This window comes from Colletotrichum tamarilloi, assembly GCF_030869305.1.
Source record: "Colletotrichum tamarilloi strain Tom-12 chromosome Unknown Scaffold_12.1, whole genome shotgun sequence".
Taxonomy (NCBI): Eukaryota; Fungi; Ascomycota; class Sordariomycetes; order Glomerellales; family Glomerellaceae; genus Colletotrichum; species Colletotrichum tamarilloi.
The window spans coordinates 763,883-784,453 of record NW_026849395.1 but is presented as its reverse complement, the minus strand read 5'-3'; the positions used below and the strand labels follow the sequence as shown (position 1 = coordinate 784,453).

The window sequence follows — 20,571 nt, the reverse complement described above, 5'->3', positions numbered from 1 at the left end:
TACTCTCCAGAGAGTCGTCCTTGTCGTCATGGACACAGTGGAGAAGCATTTGTCAGCTTGAACTGTATTAGCAATCCGCTTCACATTCCAGCTACGCGAATATCTACAGCATCTTGCAACATATATATGTACAATTGCAACATCCTGCGGTAGCTCAGCTTTGATCATATATACTCGACATCATAGTCCAAATAGTTCCCATCTGAATTCATTGTTTACCCTATCCTCATCTCGTCACATCCCATCACAATGGCTGCTGCACGTCCCACTGGTCTCATCGCCAAGAAGGGCATCGAGCTCTTGACATTCGGTAAATTATTTAAGACAATACACTCTGAGCTATGAACTCTTGCTAAACGACTGTACTCAGGCACTCCGAATGGCTATAAGGCTAGCATCATCTTAGAGGAACTGAAGGAGGCTTACGGGCTCCCTTTCGTAGTCCAAAGCATCAACATCATGCAAAACATCCAGAAGGAGCCATGGTTCACATCACTCAACCCCAACGGCCGCATCCCTGTCATCGTAGACCATGACAACGAGCAGCTTGCTGTCTTTGAGGGCAGCGCCATTCTCAGCTATCTTACGCGCAAGTACGACACTGAGCACAAGTTCTCATTCGCCCTCTCGGACAATGACTACACCCGGGCCGAGTCTTGGATTGGCTGGCAACACGGTGGACTGGGGCCCATGTGAGTGTAGCCGTCTCACGATGTTGAGGGGAGAGACTAATGCTTTCATCAGGCAAGGTCAAGCGAACCACTTTGTCAGGTTTTCCAAGGAGAGAATCCCCTACCCCACCCAGCGCTACGTCGGTGAGACGGAGAGACTGTTTGGCGTTCTGAACACCCATCTCGATAAGCGGGACTTTGCTGTCGGTCCGGATCGCGGGCGCTACAGCATCGCTGATATCTCAATGATTGGGTGGGTGCAAGGCGCTCCCATGGCAGGCGTGGATATCTACCAGTTCCCGAACGTCAAGGCATGGTTGGACAGATGCTATGAGAGACCTGCTGTTCAGCGAGGCATCCAGATTCCCAGCTCTCCGTACATGTCGGTTGCCAGCATGGAGCAGAGACTGAAGGAGGAAAAGGACCTTGTCGAGAGTGAAGCCGAGGTCAAGAAGCAAGTTGATGAGGCGAAGAAGGCTTATGGTTACGTCTACTCATCACCGTAGATTATGGGTGGAAAACATAGGTCGGCTTTGGCCTTTGTATGATAGCATTAAACAAAACTTTCGTGACAGGAAAGGAATTATAAAGCGCGCTTCACTTTGGGTGGGGATAAGGTGCAAATGCCGTTGATTTTCAATCCGTCTATTCTAATCCTTGCTAAACAAACTACCAATGTCCTCGATATAAGTGCCCTGCCCCATTCTGTTCCTCAAAGTATTGAAAAGACCTTTGCCGATGATCAAATTAAAGCCAGAGCCTGGATGAATAAACCTCCTTAGGAATCTATTCCTCCTCAACCCGAACGGAGAGATCAATTTCCTCCTTGCGTCGACGAACCGAGATCTTGGCATCCGAGTCCGATTCGCGCGTGAACCCAAACTCTGCAAACTTCGGCTTCTGGCCCTCGACGAATTTGATGTCGTACTTCAGAAGCATATGAGCAAGCAGAACCTTGGCCTCATTTCCCGCGAAGAAGCGGCCCGGGCAGGAGTGCATGCCGTGACCGAAACCCATGTGGTTCACGCTGGTGCTGACAAACTGGCTGACTGCGTCGTTGGGGCCGCCGCGCTCACGGTAGAATCGATAGCCGTCGAAGACGTGCGGGTTCTCGTAGATTTTGTCATCCCACATGCGTTCGGCTGAGACAACAGTCGCGCTGCCGCGGCTGATAACCGTTCCATCGGAGAGCTGGACGTCTGCTGTGGCGCGACGGGCCATTCCCACTTGAAAAGTCTGTGAGAAAAGTTTCCTTGGGTCTGCAAGTCATGCAAGGAGAGCATTGGAAGAACTTACCAATCTGATTTGGCTTCAGTCGCTGACTCTCCTTGAGAACACTGTCCATGAGCTTCATGTTGTACAGCGACGTCTTCTTCCATCCTCCTTTGCCAATGACTTGAATAGCTTCTTCTCGAAGAGGTTGAATAAGCTCAGGGTGCTGAAGAATGTCGTAAAGAGTCTGGGTAACTAGGTCCGCCGTGGTGTGGATCGCCACGCCAGCCAGAATCAACTGTGCGACAGCTGGGTTGAACTTCTGCCCCTTGGCCATCTCCTTGAACCATTCGATGGCATCGTTGTACTCCTCGACAGAGTCCCCTTCCTGTTGACGGTGCTTGATCTCCGCAAAGACTTGAGTCTCGGCGTCTCTGATGTACGCGCGCAGCTTTGTGGGTCCGGGGAGGAAGTACACCACGATGCCTCGAAGGAACTTAGGCCAGAAGCGGAGGTTTTGCATCGCGTGGACGCTGAGCTCGACGTAGCCTACGATGGTGCTCAGCCATTTCTCGTTGCGTCCTAGCCGTTTCCCGACAAAGATCCGGGATGACATCCGGGACACAATCTTGAGGATTTCATGTTTGGCCACCGTGTCATGCCATTCTGCGCCATTCATCAGCACTGAGTCAAAATCCGAGATGTTGATGTTGTGGGATCAAGTGTACCAGTCGAATCACCTAGCGTGTCCTGTAGGCTTTCTTCAACTTCCTGCGAAAGAATGCCCGAAATCCTGCCTGCAAAGGATCGTTCAAGGTTAGCATTAACCAAGGCGAATAGGTGGCTACAAGATCACCGCTAGACGTACCAAGGGTCTTGGTTAGCCTTAGCTTGACCACATTCTGAATACGTTCGGAAGGATGGCAGGCTTCCTTGTAAGCCTCGAAGCCCGCATATTGTCCTTGGAAGTCCTTAGTCATGTATGTTAGTAAACGTTTTCTCGTCGAGCAATCGAATCCCCTATTATCCCCCCTTCGAAGACGCACCTCGAATAGGCCTTGAACAAAGCTAAAGCGCTTGTCGTTCCGAATCTCCTGGCCAACATCAGGTGGCAGGATAATGACATCTCCAACATCACACAGCACACGGAAAGGCTTGCCGAGGAAGTCCTTTGCAGATGAATACAGCATTCGGTAGGAATTGAATACAAACTCCCGAACAACCCTGTCCGAGGACCACTCGAACCGTCCTTTGGGATTGAGATACGGGAGCTTGGTGCCATGGTCTCTCATCCAGAACAGCACGAGAATGGCAAGTGGTACGCATGTCCCGAGCACATAGTACCAAGGGGTTTCGCCGACTTCTTGGCGGTCCGTAGCCGCGTTGATGAGCGATTCGTTGGAAAAGGTAATAGTCTCCATAATGGTCGTGTAAGAATTGATTTATTGTCTGGCGCTTGATTGGTGCAATGGTGTTCAGATAAATCTGAGAGCTTCAATCCCAATGTGGCCGCACGACATATACCCATCACCATGGCGGACTATCGGACTGACGACAATTCGGTGGGACGCACCAGCCATCCGGACGTTGAACCTCCGTGAGTCCGCGATCCGTAGTTTTCGGACGAATACATGTTCAAGCCGGCCCGTGTCCGCACCGACTGAACAGAATCCGAACGGCATCCTCTCAGATGAAGCCAATCAAAAGGCTCATTGACGGGCGTTCGGACAAATATCGATCGGAGGACGGTGCTCATCCCACCGGTCTCGATGTCGCAAGTCAGTTTGTCTCCAGTCTCAACTGCCAGCCAAGGCGCGGCTCGTACCGAACGTGAAGCCTGGCGCCAATCAATCTCTCTGCTTACTCAATACTCTTGGGATTCATCTCCATCTGCCGGTGGGATGAATGAACCATGCTCAGGAAAGTTACGTCACGACTAAATGATCGACTCAAAATCAAATGCCGTCAGGAAGTCTAATTTCATCGTTTCAGATTACAATTATCTACGGTCACTACAGATCTTGGCTTATTTGCCCATACTTTGTCTAAAGTTCATCTAAGCACGTAAGAGACGGTTCCAAACCAATAGAGGAACTCTAGCCATCTTCAAGCGAATTTGTCGGTGTACTCCGCAAACACTTTTGCCCGGCATCAACAATTTCATCTCGTCCTTCCCAATCTTACTCTTCAAGAAATGTCCGCCTGTTTTGATTGCATACAGCGTCTCAAGCAAAGAGCCAGTAGCGTTATTACAAAGAAGTCAGGTTGACGTGATTCCAGGTCACAAACGGAGAGAAAAAGGTGCAAAAAGGGCAAAAAGGGCAAAAAGGGCAAAAAAGGGCCCAGCAAGGAGTCGAACTCAAGGGGTCGAGGTCCGTCTCAACAGAGACATGTGGAAATCCCACGACACCAGCTGAGTGTTCCGCTGGGCCAAGGCGCCCAAGCAGGCGCCTTCTACTTGTGTGACTGGGAAGGTTGAGTTGATTGTATAGGCTTTGGCTGTTGGTGAGCAATGAGAGAGGGCAACCCGGATGGGACGAGGCTGGGATAGAGTGTGAGACAGGAGTGGGTGCCAGGTGATCGCGGGCCATCATGCCCGCCGTAGATGTTTAAGTGATCCATCCAGGTTCCGATACAAAGCGAGTGCGACATGCACAGGCCCGGTTGAGCTGGCTGTACAGCATTGGGGATTGATTCTCAAATGTAACCCGATCTGGGTCAAAAGAGGCTTCAGGAAGCACGCTGATTTCCAGCAGGGAAGATATTCATGGAAAGATATTCCCGCTGCGTTTAGAAGAAGGCATCGACGATGAAGATCGTACCTATCAACCCCGACATCGGTTGCTGCTAAATTAAGAGACTCAGAGCTCAATGAAATGAGCCGGACGGAAAAACACATCTACTTTCAGTTGAAGAGATCCCTCCACATTTCCTTGAAGCCATAGTGAGGAGCCCTGGAATCGTATATCTTGGCCGATGTTCCCTCCTTACTAAAGCGGTCAAAAACCGTGACTTGACCGCCCCCTGCTGCATCGAATAATGTCTTTGTCGGCCTGGTGGCTCTCTCGCGGATAGTTTCTGCCACAAGGGGCGCGACATCGGCGTAACAAGCCTTGAGCTCTCGCTCAAGCGAGAAGTACGGCTTCTTCGCTAGTTCTGGCGCCATAAGGTTGTAGGAACGCGTGATCGCATTGAGGTTGTTGACGGCGAGGTTCATATACGAGCTCTCAGTTGCAAGCCAATCAGAGTCGCGGAAGGGTTGTACCAGTGGCCGAGCAGGCTTCGTCGGCGCTGCCTCTGGTCCGGCTTCGCTAGTGCTGTTGCCCTCGACCGCCTGTTGACGCACCTTCGCCATGACAGGATCATCGGTCACATTGGTGGGAACCGAAATACTGTCGCTGTTTCTCTTGCGCGGATTATGGCGTTCCTCTGCACGAGCATAGTCCTCGGCCAGTTGCATCTTCTCCTCCAAGCTCCCACCTTTTGACGAAATCATCCTGGCGACGTGCCTCCTCCAGTCGTTGCGTAATCTTGCCCTGAAGATGCCAGCGGTTTTGGCCAACTCTTGCTGCTTCTCTATCCATGGCGGGACAATCTCCTGCCTCTTGATCATCTTGTTCATTATGTACTCGGTGGTATCGATGAAAGGGTTATCGGCTCTTGCGTCTCTTTCTACCCCCTTGCCGCGAGGGATGTTCTTGAACTGCCCACGAGCAATGGCGTCCTCTATTCTTTCGTTGGCCAGTGACTCGAGGCCTGATATAGTGTTTGGCACAGCTCGAGCTGCTGCTCCAAATCGGTCGCGGAGCTCTTTTCTAAACTCTTCGCGTTCCTTGGCGCTTTGCCCGCTCTCCTCTTTAAATCCCAGTGCAGTATATGTCGAGGCCTTCTCGCGAGCATTCGCAGCCCGCTGGCTAGGATTCGTCTTTGACTCTTTTCGCATCCGCATGTCAACGGGCGGAATCTGGAATTGTCCCCTTAGCTCGGGCTTGAGGGGCTTCTTCGCATCGTTGAGCATTCGCAGAACCGTATCAGACTGCGCCTCGTCTCCCGTCCAAGCCTGCGCCGCAGCTATTGAACGTGTCCCCTCGCCTGCTGAAGTGGGCATTTGAGCCTCTGCGAAAGCGGATGCGTATTGGGATCGGAATTTGGCGGTCTCGACCTTGTCGAGAAGCCGCTGCTTCAGCTCTTCGGAAAACCCAGCATCCTCAATAGCTTGACGCCCGCGCCGGCCACCAGTCAAAAGAGCTTCTTCTGTAGCTTCCTCGAGCTTTCGCGACATGGCTCCCTTTTCTTTCTCTGGGCCATTATCACTGCGATTGGGTGTTGGAGCTTCGGAAGCTTCGGGGGATCGGTCGGATGTGTAAAATCGACATCTCGCTGCGAGTGGTTCGGTGCGCCAACGTAAGGATAGACGGCGTCCCCAGGGCAGCGGTGTTCGTGAAAGCCTAGTCGCCATACTCAAGATCCCAGTCCTCGGTGGACGTCGGGGGACAGAACATGGTTGAGAGGGTTGAGCTATGGCCGCGGGTTTGTTAAGAATTAGCCTTGCTTTCGTGATGTCAACGAAAGGAAGAAAGTGGCGATTGACGGAGTTAAGCACGGGCCAGCGGTTAACCAGCCGATGGGGTCCACCTTTTCACGGAGCGCGATCGGGATAGACCCATATTTTGTTCGGTAAGACGGTGCTGCAAAAGCCGGCGTATCTCGGCGATCGAATGCCTCCTCGCCTTACCGGCATCCAATTGTAACTACCTTGCCTTGAAAATTGGGTGCAAAAACAATTTGCTGATAAATGAACAGTCTTGCCGCTACTTCCGGTGACACTGCTATTGTCATCATGACTTGTCCTGCACTCGTAAGTTGACTAGCAATCTATTCTATTCTCCGCTTGCTAGAACAGCATGTCACCCAAGCCCTAAAGCAAGACTTGATGGAATTGATGCGCACCATAACAATCCCTAAGCCACACATTATATCACAAACACACAGACCCAGGGTGAGATAGTTTCATCCATTGCCCGAGAAGAATCGATAAATGCTCAGTTGACTTATTTCCCATCGCAATCCTCCATACCTCTTTACTTTCCAAAGATCTGGTGACCCAATACTCAAACGGTAAAGTCTACCAACACCTTGTCCATCTCGGCGTTAAAGCTCTCATAATAATCCTGTCTCTTATTCTCAAACGCGTCAAACATGGGTTTCGCGGTTCCCACTGGGATCTGTTCCTCTCCGTTGGCCCATCTCTGGTAGACTTCATCGGCGAATTCGTCTACCGGCATGCCAATAGCATGGCCGTTCTTCAAGTCCGGCTGATTCCTCGCATCGTGCAGTTCCGTCTGTACTGCAGGCGGGTAAACTTCAACAATCTTGACCCTTGAAGACGCATCCTTGAGCTGGGATCTGAGTGCGAGAATAAAGCCGTGCATAGCAGCCTTGGAGCCACTGTAGTTGGGGCACCGCTTCATCGGAATGAGGCCGAGCTGAGATGTGGTGTAAAGTAAGGCGGTCTGCTTGTCTTGCTTTGAAAGATGGGGGAGGAAGGCCTTGGTCAAGTGGACATGGGAGAGGTAATTTGCGAGAAGCTCATCATAAACGATGTCCAAACTGACGTTTTCAGGCTTGGTGAAATCGATACCTCGCTGAACTCCGGCGTTCAGAAATACACAATCAAGATCAGGGTGCTCGTTGATTATGGACGAAGCAAACTCCGGAATCTTTAGACATTTCGTTAGTCTTATCCTTTACCATACCTTCATGAAGGGGAAGAGCCTCAACATACCGACTCCAATTTGAGGATATCCACGACAGCTGCCGCAGCCTTGTTCGCGCTGTGCTTCGCAACGAACTTGTCGAGGTTCTCCTTTCTTCTACCGGCAGCGATGACGAAAGTGCCATTCTCGACAAGTTTGTCCGCTAGAGCTGCACCGATTCCCGAGGTCGCTCCGACTAATAGGACTTTCTGGTAAGGCAGAGACATGATAACTGCAGATGGAGTGGCTAAGACCAATTGGATATGTGAGATGCGATGTAACAGAAGAAAGCGATAGCTAACGTAGATGTTTAGTATTGCTCAGATTTGGCTTGGAATCTCAAAACAATCGTGCTTTATATTCATATTCATACATCCGAATTGGCTAGTGTTGGCTAGCAGCCAGGAATTTCTAGTGAACCCACGACATTTGTAAGCCTGTACAGGATTTATCAGCGTAAAACCTGTATAGAATCTGAAGACTCGACTAAACCCTAGCTTAGAAGATTCTGGGCTGATCGTGGGGATGGATCGGTCCGCTTGTCTTGGTACGGACTGCTCCGGTTCGCCTCCTGGTCCGACATGTCGGCCAATGGGGGGCCTACGCCGATTCAGCTCGGATTACCCCCACACCACGCTATAAATTTGAGTAGTGAGCCAACAACCACCGGTCTCACTACGACCAAAGTAATACGTCATCTCGTTCTTCTTTCCCCTACAATAACGAATGTAGCAAGTCATTCCATGGTGCACTTCTAGTTGACTTAGACATGTGTATCTCCCTATGCTGTTCGAGTCTAGGTCCGACCTACTGATCCAGGCTTCGCTGTAGACCCTCAGTCCTCGCATACTGCTACATTAACGACCAACTTGAGCAATGCCATGCGTGACTTCTTCAGGTTCTAGCATACTTGAATATCTTTACGCCTTCAAAGTGCTGATTGTCAAGTAAACTGCTAAATTTCAAAGATTTGGCAACGCCCTGTCAAATCTACGCCCGCACTCTTGTACACAAATTGGCGGGGACAACTTCCGGCTGTCAACTTGGTCAATGCCAACCCCGGTGCTCCCTGGTTCACTCACGTAAAAATAAACCAACTCTCATCTTCACGTTGACCAAACGCAGGACTACTTTAATCAAACATAAAAATACTATCTAAAAGTAACTTCCGAGTCTAGCCAGCGCATAGTTCCATGCAAGCTCAAGTGATATCTCGAGGCTCTTCTGTGTTATTCAGATGATGATCTGATTTCTATGGCTTCCTTCTGTCTTCTCAAACCGCATGTTTGTCAAAGTATATTGTACAAATTCTCACGACTCATAATTTGTTCTTGATTGAGATATACAAGACCTCCGCTGTTGCAAGCACTTCGCCGTTCTCATCCTCTAATTGAGCCGCAACAAAATACTTGCGGCCCTCAACTCTGGCTATCCTCGATCTCACTAGCACCGTTCCCGGCGCAGGAACAGGCTTTCGAAATGACGTGTTCAAGTAACCCGTTCTGAAATCTTTGTTGGGCTCTGTACCCGCCGGCCTCTGGGCTACAATGTGAATGCCCGTAACTTCATCCATCACCAAGGCAACAACGCCTCCGTGAGCCGTCTCGGGAAACCCAATCATGCCATGGTCAAACGTGATGAGAGAACACAACTCATCGACCTTCCAATCGGGACCTTGCGGCTTGGGGTGTATGATCAACCAGGCTTTGATGGTGTCTGGTGTGTTGAGAGTTCCGCCGACGTACGTGTTCTCTCTTGTAGGAAGGACAGTTCTGTTTTGGGAGACTTGCACCACGTGGGACGAATTGTCGGATTGACTGAGGAGTCTGGCACACCATGGGATGGACGCGAAGTGCTTGTAATCAGGGTGTGACTTGACGTCGGTGTTAGTCATGGTCGGCGAGTTGATAACTGGGTCGATATGCTGAACTCAAGACGTTGATGACAGAATTGCAAGTGACAAGTGAGGGTGAGGGGTCCGGCCCCGACACCTCGGGTTCGGACTGTTGCGGTGGGTCTCACGAGACACCCGAGGTAGTGCAACTTGGAGAGGAAACTAGTGCAGGGGTTGGAGGACCCCATCGCGTCCTTGCAGTTAAGCTGAATGCACATGAAGGCTTGTCTAGGACTAGCTAGCACAAGAGGCGTACAACCCTGAGCATCTTTTCTGCACTCCATCAACGGCCACTTGTCGATATATCGGACGACACGTGGACGTCTCGGTTTTGGTCTCATTCTCGAACACTTCGTATCATGGTCCAAGTAGCGGCTTCAGCACCCATGACTCGCAGCCCAGCCATGCCATATCACCACGTATTGAACCTTTGCGGATCACGGAAGCAATAGCGCTATTCTAGACAACCGACACCAGTAATACATAACATGCAATGAAGTCGGTTCAGGGCTACAGAAAGTGAGTTTTAAGCTTGTTATAATCTGATTTCCAAGCCATCGAAAGCTTCTTAGAGTTTCGCGCCTCGATCAGAAGCTCGTTTGTGCTCCTCGCGCCACGCAAGGTCACTCAGAATCTCCTCACTCCCCCCACCAATGACTTTCAAACGGAGGTCCCGAGAAATCTGCTCCGTCATGGTCACCCCCTTTTCGTAGCCTATTCCGCCGTGGATTTGCTGGCTCTCTCTAACGGCTTGCTCCACGATCCTGCCGCCTTGGATCTTTGCCAACGCAATTCTGCTTGCAACGTCCTTGGTCTGCCAGCCGTGAATATGGACGTGGTAGGCAATTTGCTCCAGCCACGCCCAATGACCCTCGACCTCGCGAGCAAGCGCCGCCAGCTTATGCCGTATAATCTGATTCGAGGCGAGAGGTTTTCCAAATGTCTCTCGATCATGTGCGTGCTGCAGTGCCTCCGAAAGACATATTCGGGCTTGTCTGTTGCAGTCCACTGTGAGGATGAAGCGTTCCTTATTGAAGTTTCGCATGATGATAGGGAACGCCCCGTTCTCTTTGCCCAGCAAGTGATCAGCTGGCACCTTCACGTCTTCCAATACGACCCATGAGGAACCACCGGCGTTGTGCCCGGAATTATGGATCTTCCTGATCGTGACACCGGGGGAGTTCAAAGGCACGACCAGCAGCGAGATACCACTCCGCCCTGGCTCGCCCATTCGGACGGCGGTGGTCATGTGAGTTGCCCAAGGTGCTCCCGTAACCCACTTCTTGCGGCCGTTGACGACATAGTGTTTACCATCGGGAGCTTTCTCTGCAGCAGCCCGGATGGCGCTCACATCACTGCCGGCCGTGGGCTCCGTGATGGCGAGACAGAAGCTAGTCTCCCAGGTAAAGAGACCAGGAAGCCATCGTCTCTTCTGCTCCTCAGTCCCGGCAGCAAAGATGGGCGGCGCACCCACATTGGATGCCCCCGCCAGAGCGAGGGGGACCCCACTGGGCATGCGGGCCATCTCGTCCATGAGAATCAGCTCGTGAAAGACATCCAGCTTGTCGAACGCAATACCCGCAATAGTCATGAGTTCCTTGGGTCGGTACTCTTTTGGGACATCGAGGAAAGCAAGACCGGACTTGGCAAACTTCAACCTCGCTGATAGAGGGGCTTCCCCAGCTGCCTCCCATTCCTGCGCGTAGGGAAGCAAGTGAGTCTCGACAAAGTCTCGTACGTACGTCTGGAACCGCCGGTGAGAGTCATTGTAGTAGGGACTCTCCAGAGCATGGAACCACGCCGGCTCGCTCCACCTGAATCCCGTGTTAGATGATAACTTGAACGGATGAGGAAAAAGGGTGGATTGGGGTAGTACGGAGCGAGGACGCCTGTCGTCTTGTATTCCTTACCGGGGCCGGCCTGCCTTGATCCTTTGGCGGTTATCTCGGACATGTTGCAATTTCGTTGCCAGTTCTGTGACCTGTTATGCATTTGATGTGCGGAGATTGGTGCTGATGACTAAACATCCGTGTCCAAGGGGCATGGATCTCGTAATTGAATGAGCTGGTCCTTGAGAGCACTTGGGAACGCTTTTTGATGAAGTAGCAGGCGATAGACATCGCGCGGGGAAGAGGAAGTTGCAACCAAAGCATGTTACGCTAAAAACTTTGCGTTTGCAGGGAAGCACTTTCAAGTGAAGTTTGTATCAGACGTGACTAGTTCAATGCGATGCGATCAAGTTGGCGCGAGTCAAGAGAGCAAAAATCAACGGCGATTGCTCAATCTGGCCGGTTCCGCCTGGACTCCGCTTCAGCTCAAGAGGTGTTGGTCAGTTCGTCCGGGGAAGACAACAAGGGTTATCGGTCTTGGCCTCCGAGAGACAACCCGCGGGGTCCTGACAAAAGTCCGAGGACCTGGATCCCGCTCCGTACCAGGCGCCTACCAGCCCCAATCAAGAGAGCTTGCCTAACGTGATTTACGACCAGTGCATCGTAGCGAGAACAAAAGCTTGTTTCATTGACAATCCCAGTTATTCCGTTGTGGAGTGCCAGCGACTCGTTTAATTCGTGGTGATTCAAATCCCCTCACGCGGCAAGGGGGTGCCTACAACTTCTTTTAGACTTTGGTGCAACAACGTCAAGTACTCTCTACACAACTTCACACGTCGTATGAATAAACATATAACTAAATAGTGGTCGACCGAAGATCCTGTACTTCGACAATCTTTCCACTTCTTGGGTTAACAGCGAGTTCCTGCATGGTAATAAACTTAATCCTCAACGGGTTGATGAGGTCCTTCTCGACGTGTTCCCGAAACATGGGACGCACCTCGCCCATCTCTTCCCTCAGCTCCGCCTGCAGCTGTGAACTCTCCTCATCTGTAGCCGGGGTAAATGCGACATTCAGTGTCAAGAGGTCTTTTCTGTCTTCTCGTGTGACAATGGCTTGCAAACGCCGGACTGGTCGGCCTCTGAGGATCGTGGACACTATGCGCCGGAGGTCCACGAAGTCGACGGAAACGGGTCCGAGGCGGATGGCCGTGCGGTCCCTGTCGAGGACACGGAAAAGGCCTAGAGCTGGGTCAACCCAAGCGGCCCGATCTCCAGAAGGGTAGCGAACAATGGGCATGAGTTGACGCTCCAGGTTGGTCACGACCAAGCTGCCGACCTCTCCTGGGGTAGTAGTGACCTTGTCGTCTTCAGTGATGATCTCCACGATGATGTTTGGATCGTTGACTTGGTGAAGCCTGGTGTCGTTTGTGTAGTGCTCTGGCTTCGGTGGTAAGCCGATGATTCCGCAGTCCATAGACCCGTAGACGACCGATCTGATTGTTGCATTCGGGAAGGCAACTTTCAGCAGCCCGGCCTGATCATCATAGAATGCTTCCCCTGAGAAAAGCAGCAGGCGGACATATGAGTGGGTCTTGCCACTGCTGAGGATGCGTTCTGAGAGTTGCGACATGGTAGTCACCGTGGCGAGGATGACCGTTGCCTCGAACTCAACGATCTGTCGTTCCATAGACTCCAAGGATACGTGTCCAGCTATGGGAAGCTGGACTGCACCGCTCGGAAGATGATAGACAGAGAGGATGTGCAATAAGAAGCTGCCGTAGAGGTCGCCGGCGTAGAACAGATTGGCAACCATGTCTCCCTCGCCGACTCCGCAGCGTCCCAAGCTCTCTGCTAGTTGTGTCGAAAGGCCATGAAGTTCCTTCTGGTTATAGAACGACACTTTGGGGTGTGTGGTTGTTCCTGGACAGAGCAATGTTAGTATACATGTATTAAAAGTTGGTCAACCCGCCATGGAGCCTGGAAGGCAGCCTATGATAAGTGGTATGAGAAGTGCGCACAACTCGCCTCCAGTTTTGAAAACAATGCCATCTTTCTGTTTTGATGTCACAACCTTACTGTTTCGACATGTGTTTGATGCCCAGAAAGACTCATGGTCAACGACGGGCAAATCCCTTAAAGACACCGACGCATCTTCAAGAGTCTTACACAGCTTCCAGGACTGGGCGTAATAAGGAGAATTCAATTTGACAAATCTGATGAAGTCTTCGAGCCTTCTGGCCTTGGAAACCGTCATGTTGTTGATGTAGTCAGTGCATCTAGAGTTCGGGATGCTACGAGTTCAGCTTCAACTCGAGGCTTCGAATAAGTACTCAAAGAAAAAGTACGGCCTTCGGTTATGCCACAACAATTCTCAAGTGCCCCCTCATAACTGCAACATAGACACGAATCTTACCGGCAAACGGGTAACGGCACACGCAAATTGTCGGATTTGATTACTTCCTAGATCCTCGCCTTTGGAACTCCCTCTTGCGCATCTCACAAGAGTTCTGCATTGTATGCGTACAGCGATTAAAGTTTCGACTCGCAGGGAGTTGCGACGGCTCTGATTGAGGCAAGAGTTGCCCTACTGACAATTGCCAATAGACATCCGTACTTGCACCAAACCCAAGACAACCAGAGAGAGAAAGGCCTGCCCCGGATCCCGATCCTCGTAACCTCTGCTCATTTCTAGAATCCACAACGAAGCCAATTAAGCTTTTTACTGCTTCCGTCCAACGGCGCAAAGTCTCGCAATCTGGACAGGACGTGCGCCGAGGCCCCCGCTAACCCTAACCTTGTGCTCAGGCCCGGCCTCGTCAGATTGACAAAGATAGCAGATGGTGGCTGGCAATACAAGAGAGACCGTAGACGGCTCAGCCACAGAGCCGGTCGAACTCGTTCGGGAAGCTCAAAAGGGGGCGCATTAGCACATGTCAAAGGTCAAAGGGAAATGAATGACTTGTGCGTCCCTTTCTCCCGCAATCCTCCCCCCTCTTTCCGTAAAGCCCCGAGTGGGACGCGACGTTACCGCACGGTCCCATGTTTTGAACAGCTTGGGGGCGGTCTCTGAATCTGGGCAATGAGGGGAGAGCGATTGGAGAAGATGGAGAGGTTCCTGAAGCCAAAGACCCCCACCGTCTGGCCAATGGAGTTTGTCGAAATGCCACTCTGTCAACAAATGGAGTTCCCAGGGTCCTGTTAGGTGCTACCACCGTCTTTCTCTGCCTTGGAACTCCACGTTAAACGAGATTCAAGCTCAAACATACACAGTGGGTTTCATTTCCCACTTGGAAGCAGAGAGCAAGGGGTGCAAAAGTGTTGGGGTTGAGAACCTTTGTGTGGGCTTTTTCCAAGACTTCTGTTATCCGCACGTGGAACCGGACCCTTGGAAATCTTGCACGACTAGGCCAAATTGCGTTTAGGTCCGTTTAAGCGACGAAGCCTCTTCTTGAACGTGCTAGGATCTTGCAGCAGATTAGATCCGCGTTTCTCAACACCTCCCTCCCGAGTTGCCAGATACGCCTTCACCGCCCGGGACTGCTGGCTGCCTCTTTGATTGTTTCACCTTATGGTACCGAGGAAGGTGTCATAGAACTGACACTTCGGCCGCGAGGCCACGTTTGCGAAGGAAGACACCGAGACATTCTTCAACACCCACGGTACCGGTTTTTTGCTTTGTGCTCGACGTGTGGCGGCCATCATTGAGTCATGGAATATGCTGCGGAATACGCCCAGCCCGAGGCTCTGCGATGCTTTGGGGCAAGCCACAAGGTTAGACCCAGTGGCGAGTCACGTCTCGAGGCAGTCTCGAGCAATTCCAAACACTCGACTTTTGACAGCAGTAAGATGAAATTTTCTGCCGCCGAGCCTAACCCCCCCAATGCATGTGGGCAAGGCAAGGCAAAGACAACCTAGCAAGGGAAGGGGGGAAACCGAGAAAAAAAAAAAGTAGTCCAGACTGTTTGGACCCCTATTCCAGGGATCGTCTCTCACCGTGGGTAACGGCCCACCTTTAATGCTGCCGCTCCTAAAAAAAGGGTCAAGGAGACACGTCTCTCTCGTTGGCGGTCTGCTTCCCGGGTCCCTTGTGAAGTCTGACTAGAAACCTATTTGTCTTTTTCCTGACCTCGGGCACCTGAGAAAATTTCACCCTTTTCCCCAGACCTCTTAGCTCCAGCTTCCCTCTGGTTCCTTCCTTTACTCATCCATAATACGGTGCGGTCTCGAGAGCGTATCCTTCTTTCCCCTTCGTTCATCTCATATTATATCCATTGAGCAATAGTGAGGTGATTCCAAACAACCTGGTCTGCACCTTATCATACGCAATGGCGACCCAACGTACCTCGTCTACCGTGGTGGTCGAGAAGCCCCAGAAGGTTAGTCGGCAAACAGCTTCCGATGCGCCGCCATCGATCTCGATGACCGATCATTGATCACTGACCCTCCTCATAGAAGACCAACGAGCCTGTCTTCCCTGATATTCAGACCATCAGAGATGCCATCCCGGCTCACTGCTTCGAGCCTTCGCTCGTGACTTCCTACTACTATGTCGTCCGCGACCTCACCATGGTCGCCGGCCTCGTCTGGGCTGCTCTCACCTACATCCCCGGCATTCAGGACCCCATCCTGCGCGCCACCGCCTGGATGGTCTACGGCTTCGTACAGGGTCTCATCTGCACCGGTGTCTGGATCCTCGGCCACGAGTGCGGCCACGGCGCCTTCTCCAAGTCCGACAAGGTGAACAACATCACCGGATGGGCCCTTCACTCCTTCCTTCTCGTCCCCTACTTCTCATGGAAGTTCTCTCACCACCGCCACCACCGCTTCACCGGTCACATGAAGAAAGACATGGCCTTCGTTCCTGCCACCGCTCCCAAGCCCTCCAAGAAGCCCTTGTTCGGAAGCATCGACCTTCACGAGCTCTTCGAGGACACGCCCATTGCCCAGGCCATCAACCTGCTCACCCACCAGCTCTTCGGATGGCAGGCGTACCTCTTCTTCAATGCCACCGCCGGCAAGGGTAGCTTGCAGCGTGAGGTCAACGGTCTCGGACGTTGGCTGGGTGTCAGCCACTTTGGCCCCACCAGTGCCGTGTTCCGTCCTAATGAGGCTATCTTCATTGCCATCTCTGATATTGGCCTGGCCATCACCTTCTCCGCCCTGTACTATGCTTCCACCATCCTCGATGTCTCCACCGTCGCTCTCCTCTACGCGGTCCCCTACTTCTGGGTCCACCACTGGCTCGGTACGCCCCCCTCCCCCTTCACTTGTGATCCTTGAAGCTTGGCCTTTGGGTTTCACAAGCAAATGTGTTTATCATAGTGCTAATTGACCCCTCAGTTGCCATCACTTACCTCCACCACAACCACCCTGAGGTCCACCACTACACTGAGGAGGGCTGGACTTTCGTCAAGGGTGCCATTGCCACCGTCGACCGTGAGTTCGGCTTCATCGGCAAGCACCTCTTCCACGGCATCATTGAGAAGCACGTCGTTCACCACCTGTTCCCGTAAGCTTTGCCTCCCATCATGAGAAATCTCCCGAGCCATCGCTAACAGATCCTAGTCGCATTCCTTTCTACAAGGCTGACGAGGCTACTGAGGCCATCAAGCCTGTCCTTGGTGACCTGTACAACCACGATGGCCGCAGCTTCCTCGGCCAGCTCTGGTCCGTTTTCGGCACTCTCAAGTATGTCGAGAACGACCCCAACTGCCCCGGCGCCATGAGATGGGCCAAATAGAGGGTGGTTGCTGTACAAAATGCAACACGGTTTTCTTTAGACGGACATAAAGAGACATAGACGACATAGACATTTTTAGACTCAAAGACCGCAGAGTCAAAGCTTGATAGAGCGGAAGCGCGTATGGAGTTTAGAGACAACGGGAAATAGACCAAAAGTTCTAGACCAAATGGCAGGGCCAAGGCTCAGAATTCTTTTGAAACTGCATCTCCACCGTGAATAAGGCACAGTCTTGTGGTTCACCATGATGTGAGATATTCGTATTTTAGGTTCTCGTGATGACAGACGCGTTAAAGTTAATGAGTACTTTTGGGCAATAGGCGACCTTGCCAAATGGTTTCCTGAATAGGAAAGGAAGTACCGCGAGATAACTGGAAATGAGTAATATGGGATTACACTTGAACAGAGTTTATACCAAGCACATCAGATTTGGGGATCGAGTGCAACCTATCTCCATGTTCCCGCTTAATTTGCATGACACGCGGTTTCCAGCCAAGGAGTAGCCCAGTCAATGAGTGTGTACCATTCTGGACCATCCGATTCGCGCTTGCGTCGTCTCTTGGGTGCCACGTTGGTGAACTCGCTTGTTCCCAGACCGAAGGAAAAGCGCAGCAAGCCCAGCTCCCTGGGCTCCCATCATCCGAGCTAATATAACAGAGTTTACACAGCTTGAAACAGTGCGCGCAGCATATTCACGACAGCCTCGCAGGCTGACGATGGCTACATGTACATCTGAACTGAGTCGTGCAATTCAAAGGAGCCTCTGACTGTTGTGCAAATCCAGCCACGTACCGTAACCTCCGGTCTGGGTTGGCTTGCGCAACTTCTCAGCAGGAAGCACCGGGGCTAGCGGGGGGTCTAGATCACGAAATAGCTCCTGCAGACTTATGTGTGTTCGTCTTATATCATCTCGAGGAGATGGCTCCGGGTCTCATGTCATAGAAGATCATCGCCCGCTTCCTGTCAAAGACTGTTATGTCCCTCTGTTCTCTTATTGTCTCTGACCTGTCATCTCATCATCCACCAGTCATTCAATCATTGACAAAGCATCGCTGGCATCTTGCCCTGATCAAGACGATCAACAACGGCGACACAATGGCGTCGGCCTACATACTTGCCGTCTACTTCCTAGTAGTTGTCCTCGCCGGTCTTCAACTCAAACAGAAGATCAAAGCTCTCAAGTCTCCCCTGAGAAAACTTCCTGGGCCTTGGTATGCTCCTCTCACAACATTGCATTTACGTTATCTCTTCTCAACCGGAACCATCTGGAAGTTGGTAGAGAGAAGCCACAACAAATATGGGCCGATTATCCGACTCGGCCCCCGACAGGTCTGGATCTCTGACAAGGAGGCCATGAAGCAGATCTTGGTCAAGACGGATCTTCCCAAAGTTGCCATGTATGCCGAAATTTCTAGAGACAAATTCAGTCCCGGACTATTTGGCGAGATGTAAGTCGTTCCCTTTTTTTTCTGCCCACAATGTGCACTTGCAACGTGAGCCTAACTCAACGTCGTTGGAAAAAGTCGCCAAGAGCCGCACAGGCGCCTCAAGCGTTTCCTGTTCCCTGCTTTTACGGTCAACTACATTGACAACCTTGAGATGTTCTTCAAGAGCACCGTTCGTGACGTGCTCAACAAGTACCAGACACAGATCAACGAGGATGCGGTACACTATGCAAAAAAGGGTATCGAGGTCGACTTAATGGACGACCTTCACAACGTGGCACTTGACATGTAAGCCAATACTTCCGCAGCCATCTTGGTCTTTCTCTTGCACGGCTTCTTACTTGAGTAACAGCATGGGAGAGTGTTCATTCGGCAAGGGGTTCGGACAGACCAATCCCAATAGTTTAATCGAAGATGGAGTTGACGAGAAGATTTGGAAGTCAATCCCTCGCTCCATTTTCGATGGTCTCAGCAAGCGATACCAGGCAAGTCAATCTTTTGTTACAGACGAAATGTCTTGATTCCCTCAGTGCTTACTTGTACAAAGACTGTATATGTCAAGAAATTCTTCCGCGCCCTGGGAATCGACCTGCAATTCGACTGGCCCGCCGAGATGATCACAGCAATCGACGCCGTAGTCCAACGACGCAAGCGCACTCTGGAGGTTGAGCGCCGAGACCTCCTCCAGCACCTTATCGAAGAGGGCAAAAAGCCTGACACCGGCACTAGCATGTCTGTCCGCGACATTGTCGACCAAATGGCCGAGATCCTCCTTGCCGGTTCCGAAACAACATCCGGCACTATCGGCTGTCTCTTTCTCGAGCTTGCCCGTAACCCCGACGTCCGCGCCAAGCTCTTCGCCTCTCTCCCGTCCAAGGGCTTCAACGACGAGATTGTGACCAGCAAATCGGTTCGCAACGAGGAGGAATACGAGTACCTCGAGGCGTGCATCAAGGAGAACCTCCGCTTGCATCCTATTGCTTCGGAGATGGGCCGCCGGACTGGCAATCAGTGGATCACCCTCTGTGGCTATGATCTACCGCCTCACACAGTAGTCTCGGCCTCATACCGCGATCTTCACCGCAACGAGGCTTTCTGGCCCCAGGCAGAACGGTTCTGGCCCGAGAGGTGGCTATCCGAAGACAAGAGAGACGGGGCACCCGCACCTGAGTAAGTTTCAATGATTCCCTTCCCATAATAAAGTCTTCGCACCAACGAAGCCTCTAGTATGGACGCGTACTACCCCTTTTCTAGAGGCAAGCATTCGTGCATTGGTATCAAGTAAGTCATAGTATAATGCTTCTCGTTGTTGCCGAGTAACTATGCTAATAGAGTCGATAAAGCTTTGCGTGGGCCGAGATGAGAATGGTTGCCACCAATCTCCTACAAAGATTTGATGTGCTAGAAGTTCCGGGTCAAGACATAGACTTCCGCCAGTACATCACCATGCAGTTTGCAACTGGTCACTGGAAAGTTGTTCTCAAGCCAAGAAATTGATAACAAGTCATTGGACTCTTACGACGAAACGTTCACAAAGCCTGACTTTTGGCATTTAGATTGAAAAGAATCCATATTTGATCTCTCTGAGATGGAGTTGCGGGGTTGAGAACTGTGTGCAGGCGATAGCATTGTAGGCCAACTGAGTCCGAGGCGTCGATCTAAGGGCAAACTGCGATCTAGACATAAGCGAGATTGAATAGAATTGGTTGATTGCATTCAAGGTACGCAAGAGCTGATGAATCAACTATCTAGATAGTCTACGTCTTGCAGGACTTGGCTAACCCCCGTCCCTGAGTTCTTGGTAGCGGTTAACACGGACGAGAGACTTTGCCTGAGATACTGCAATAGTCAACGCTCCCGCCGGCTATGTTGTATTCAACAGCTCGGAGGGACTAGAACAGGAAGAAATTGCAAAATACCCCAGTGCCAGCAATGACCACCAGCTTGACGACGTGAGGGTATTTCTGGGACACTACGTGGCGGGAAAGCTCCGCTCATAAGACATAAACCATGTTCCTTAC

At 51.5% G+C, this 20,571-nt stretch overlaps 9 protein-coding genes across 9 annotated transcripts; 3 read left to right on the top strand and 6 right to left on the bottom strand.

The window, feature by feature from the left end:
• Positions 1 to 249: 249 nt before the first annotated feature.
• CTAM01_05057 (uncharacterized protein) lies at positions 250 to 1,177 on the top strand (the record flags this gene model as incomplete). The annotated part of the gene is made up of 3 exons (XM_060521087.1): positions 250 to 310; positions 371 to 692; positions 745 to 1,177. 3 exons carry the CDS (start codon positions 250 to 252, stop codon positions 1,175 to 1,177), a joined length of 816 nt encoding a protein of 271 aa, XP_060384456.1.
• Positions 1,178 to 1,457: 280 nt separating this feature from the next.
• Positions 1,458 to 3,304, bottom strand: CTAM01_05056 (p450 monooxygenase; the record flags this gene model as incomplete). Its single annotated transcript, XM_060521086.1, has 5 exons — positions 1,458 to 1,897; positions 1,968 to 2,549; positions 2,612 to 2,680; positions 2,752 to 2,854; positions 2,930 to 3,304. The coding sequence occupies 5 exons, from the start codon at positions 3,302 to 3,304 to the stop codon at positions 1,458 to 1,460; spliced, it is 1,569 nt and encodes a 522-aa protein (XP_060384455.1).
• A 1,484-nt stretch (positions 3,305 to 4,788) lies between these two features.
• Positions 4,789 to 6,165, bottom strand: CTAM01_05055 (uncharacterized protein; the record flags this gene model as incomplete). Its single annotated transcript, XM_060521085.1, has 1 exon — positions 4,789 to 6,165. The coding sequence occupies one exon, from the start codon at positions 6,163 to 6,165 to the stop codon at positions 4,789 to 4,791; it is 1,377 nt and encodes a 458-aa protein (XP_060384454.1).
• Positions 6,166 to 6,994: 829 nt separating this feature from the next.
• Positions 6,995 to 7,866, bottom strand: CTAM01_05054 (uncharacterized protein; the record flags this gene model as incomplete). Its single annotated transcript, XM_060521084.1, has 2 exons — positions 6,995 to 7,603; positions 7,669 to 7,866. The coding sequence occupies 2 exons, from the start codon at positions 7,864 to 7,866 to the stop codon at positions 6,995 to 6,997; spliced, it is 807 nt and encodes a 268-aa protein (XP_060384453.1).
• A 1,091-nt stretch (positions 7,867 to 8,957) lies between these two features.
• CTAM01_05053 (thioesterase superfamily protein) lies at positions 8,958 to 9,533 on the bottom strand (the record flags this gene model as incomplete). Its single annotated transcript, XM_060521083.1, has 1 exon — positions 8,958 to 9,533. One exon carries the CDS (start codon positions 9,531 to 9,533, stop codon positions 8,958 to 8,960), a length of 576 nt encoding a protein of 191 aa, XP_060384452.1.
• Positions 9,534 to 10,101: 568 nt separating this feature from the next.
• CTAM01_05052 (acyl-CoA dehydrogenase domain-containing protein) lies at positions 10,102 to 11,525 on the bottom strand (the record flags this gene model as incomplete). Its single annotated transcript, XM_060521082.1, has 2 exons — positions 10,102 to 11,347; positions 11,410 to 11,525. The coding sequence occupies 2 exons, from the start codon at positions 11,523 to 11,525 to the stop codon at positions 10,102 to 10,104; spliced, it is 1,362 nt and encodes a 453-aa protein (XP_060384451.1).
• Positions 11,526 to 12,218: 693 nt separating this feature from the next.
• On the bottom strand, positions 12,219 to 13,619 carry CTAM01_05051 (AMP-dependent synthetase/ligase; the record flags this gene model as incomplete). Its single annotated transcript, XM_060521081.1, has 2 exons — positions 12,219 to 13,285; positions 13,442 to 13,619. The coding sequence occupies 2 exons, from the start codon at positions 13,617 to 13,619 to the stop codon at positions 12,219 to 12,221; spliced, it is 1,245 nt and encodes a 414-aa protein (XP_060384450.1).
• Positions 13,620 to 15,690: 2,071 nt separating this feature from the next.
• CTAM01_05050 (fatty acid desaturase) lies at positions 15,691 to 17,105 on the top strand (the record flags this gene model as incomplete). The annotated part of the gene is made up of 4 exons (XM_060521080.1): positions 15,691 to 15,741; positions 15,818 to 16,610; positions 16,706 to 16,874; positions 16,931 to 17,105. The coding sequence occupies 4 exons, from the start codon at positions 15,691 to 15,693 to the stop codon at positions 17,103 to 17,105; spliced, it is 1,188 nt and encodes a 395-aa protein (XP_060384449.1).
• A 1,095-nt stretch (positions 17,106 to 18,200) lies between these two features.
• Positions 18,201 to 20,047, top strand: CTAM01_05049 (cytochrome P450 3A9; the record flags this gene model as incomplete). Its single annotated transcript, XM_060521079.1, has 6 exons — positions 18,201 to 18,553; positions 18,629 to 18,838; positions 18,903 to 19,050; positions 19,098 to 19,720; positions 19,778 to 19,831; positions 19,894 to 20,047. 6 exons carry the CDS (start codon positions 18,201 to 18,203, stop codon positions 20,045 to 20,047), a joined length of 1,542 nt encoding a protein of 513 aa, XP_060384448.1.
• Between the last annotated feature and the right edge of the window lie 524 nt (positions 20,048 to 20,571).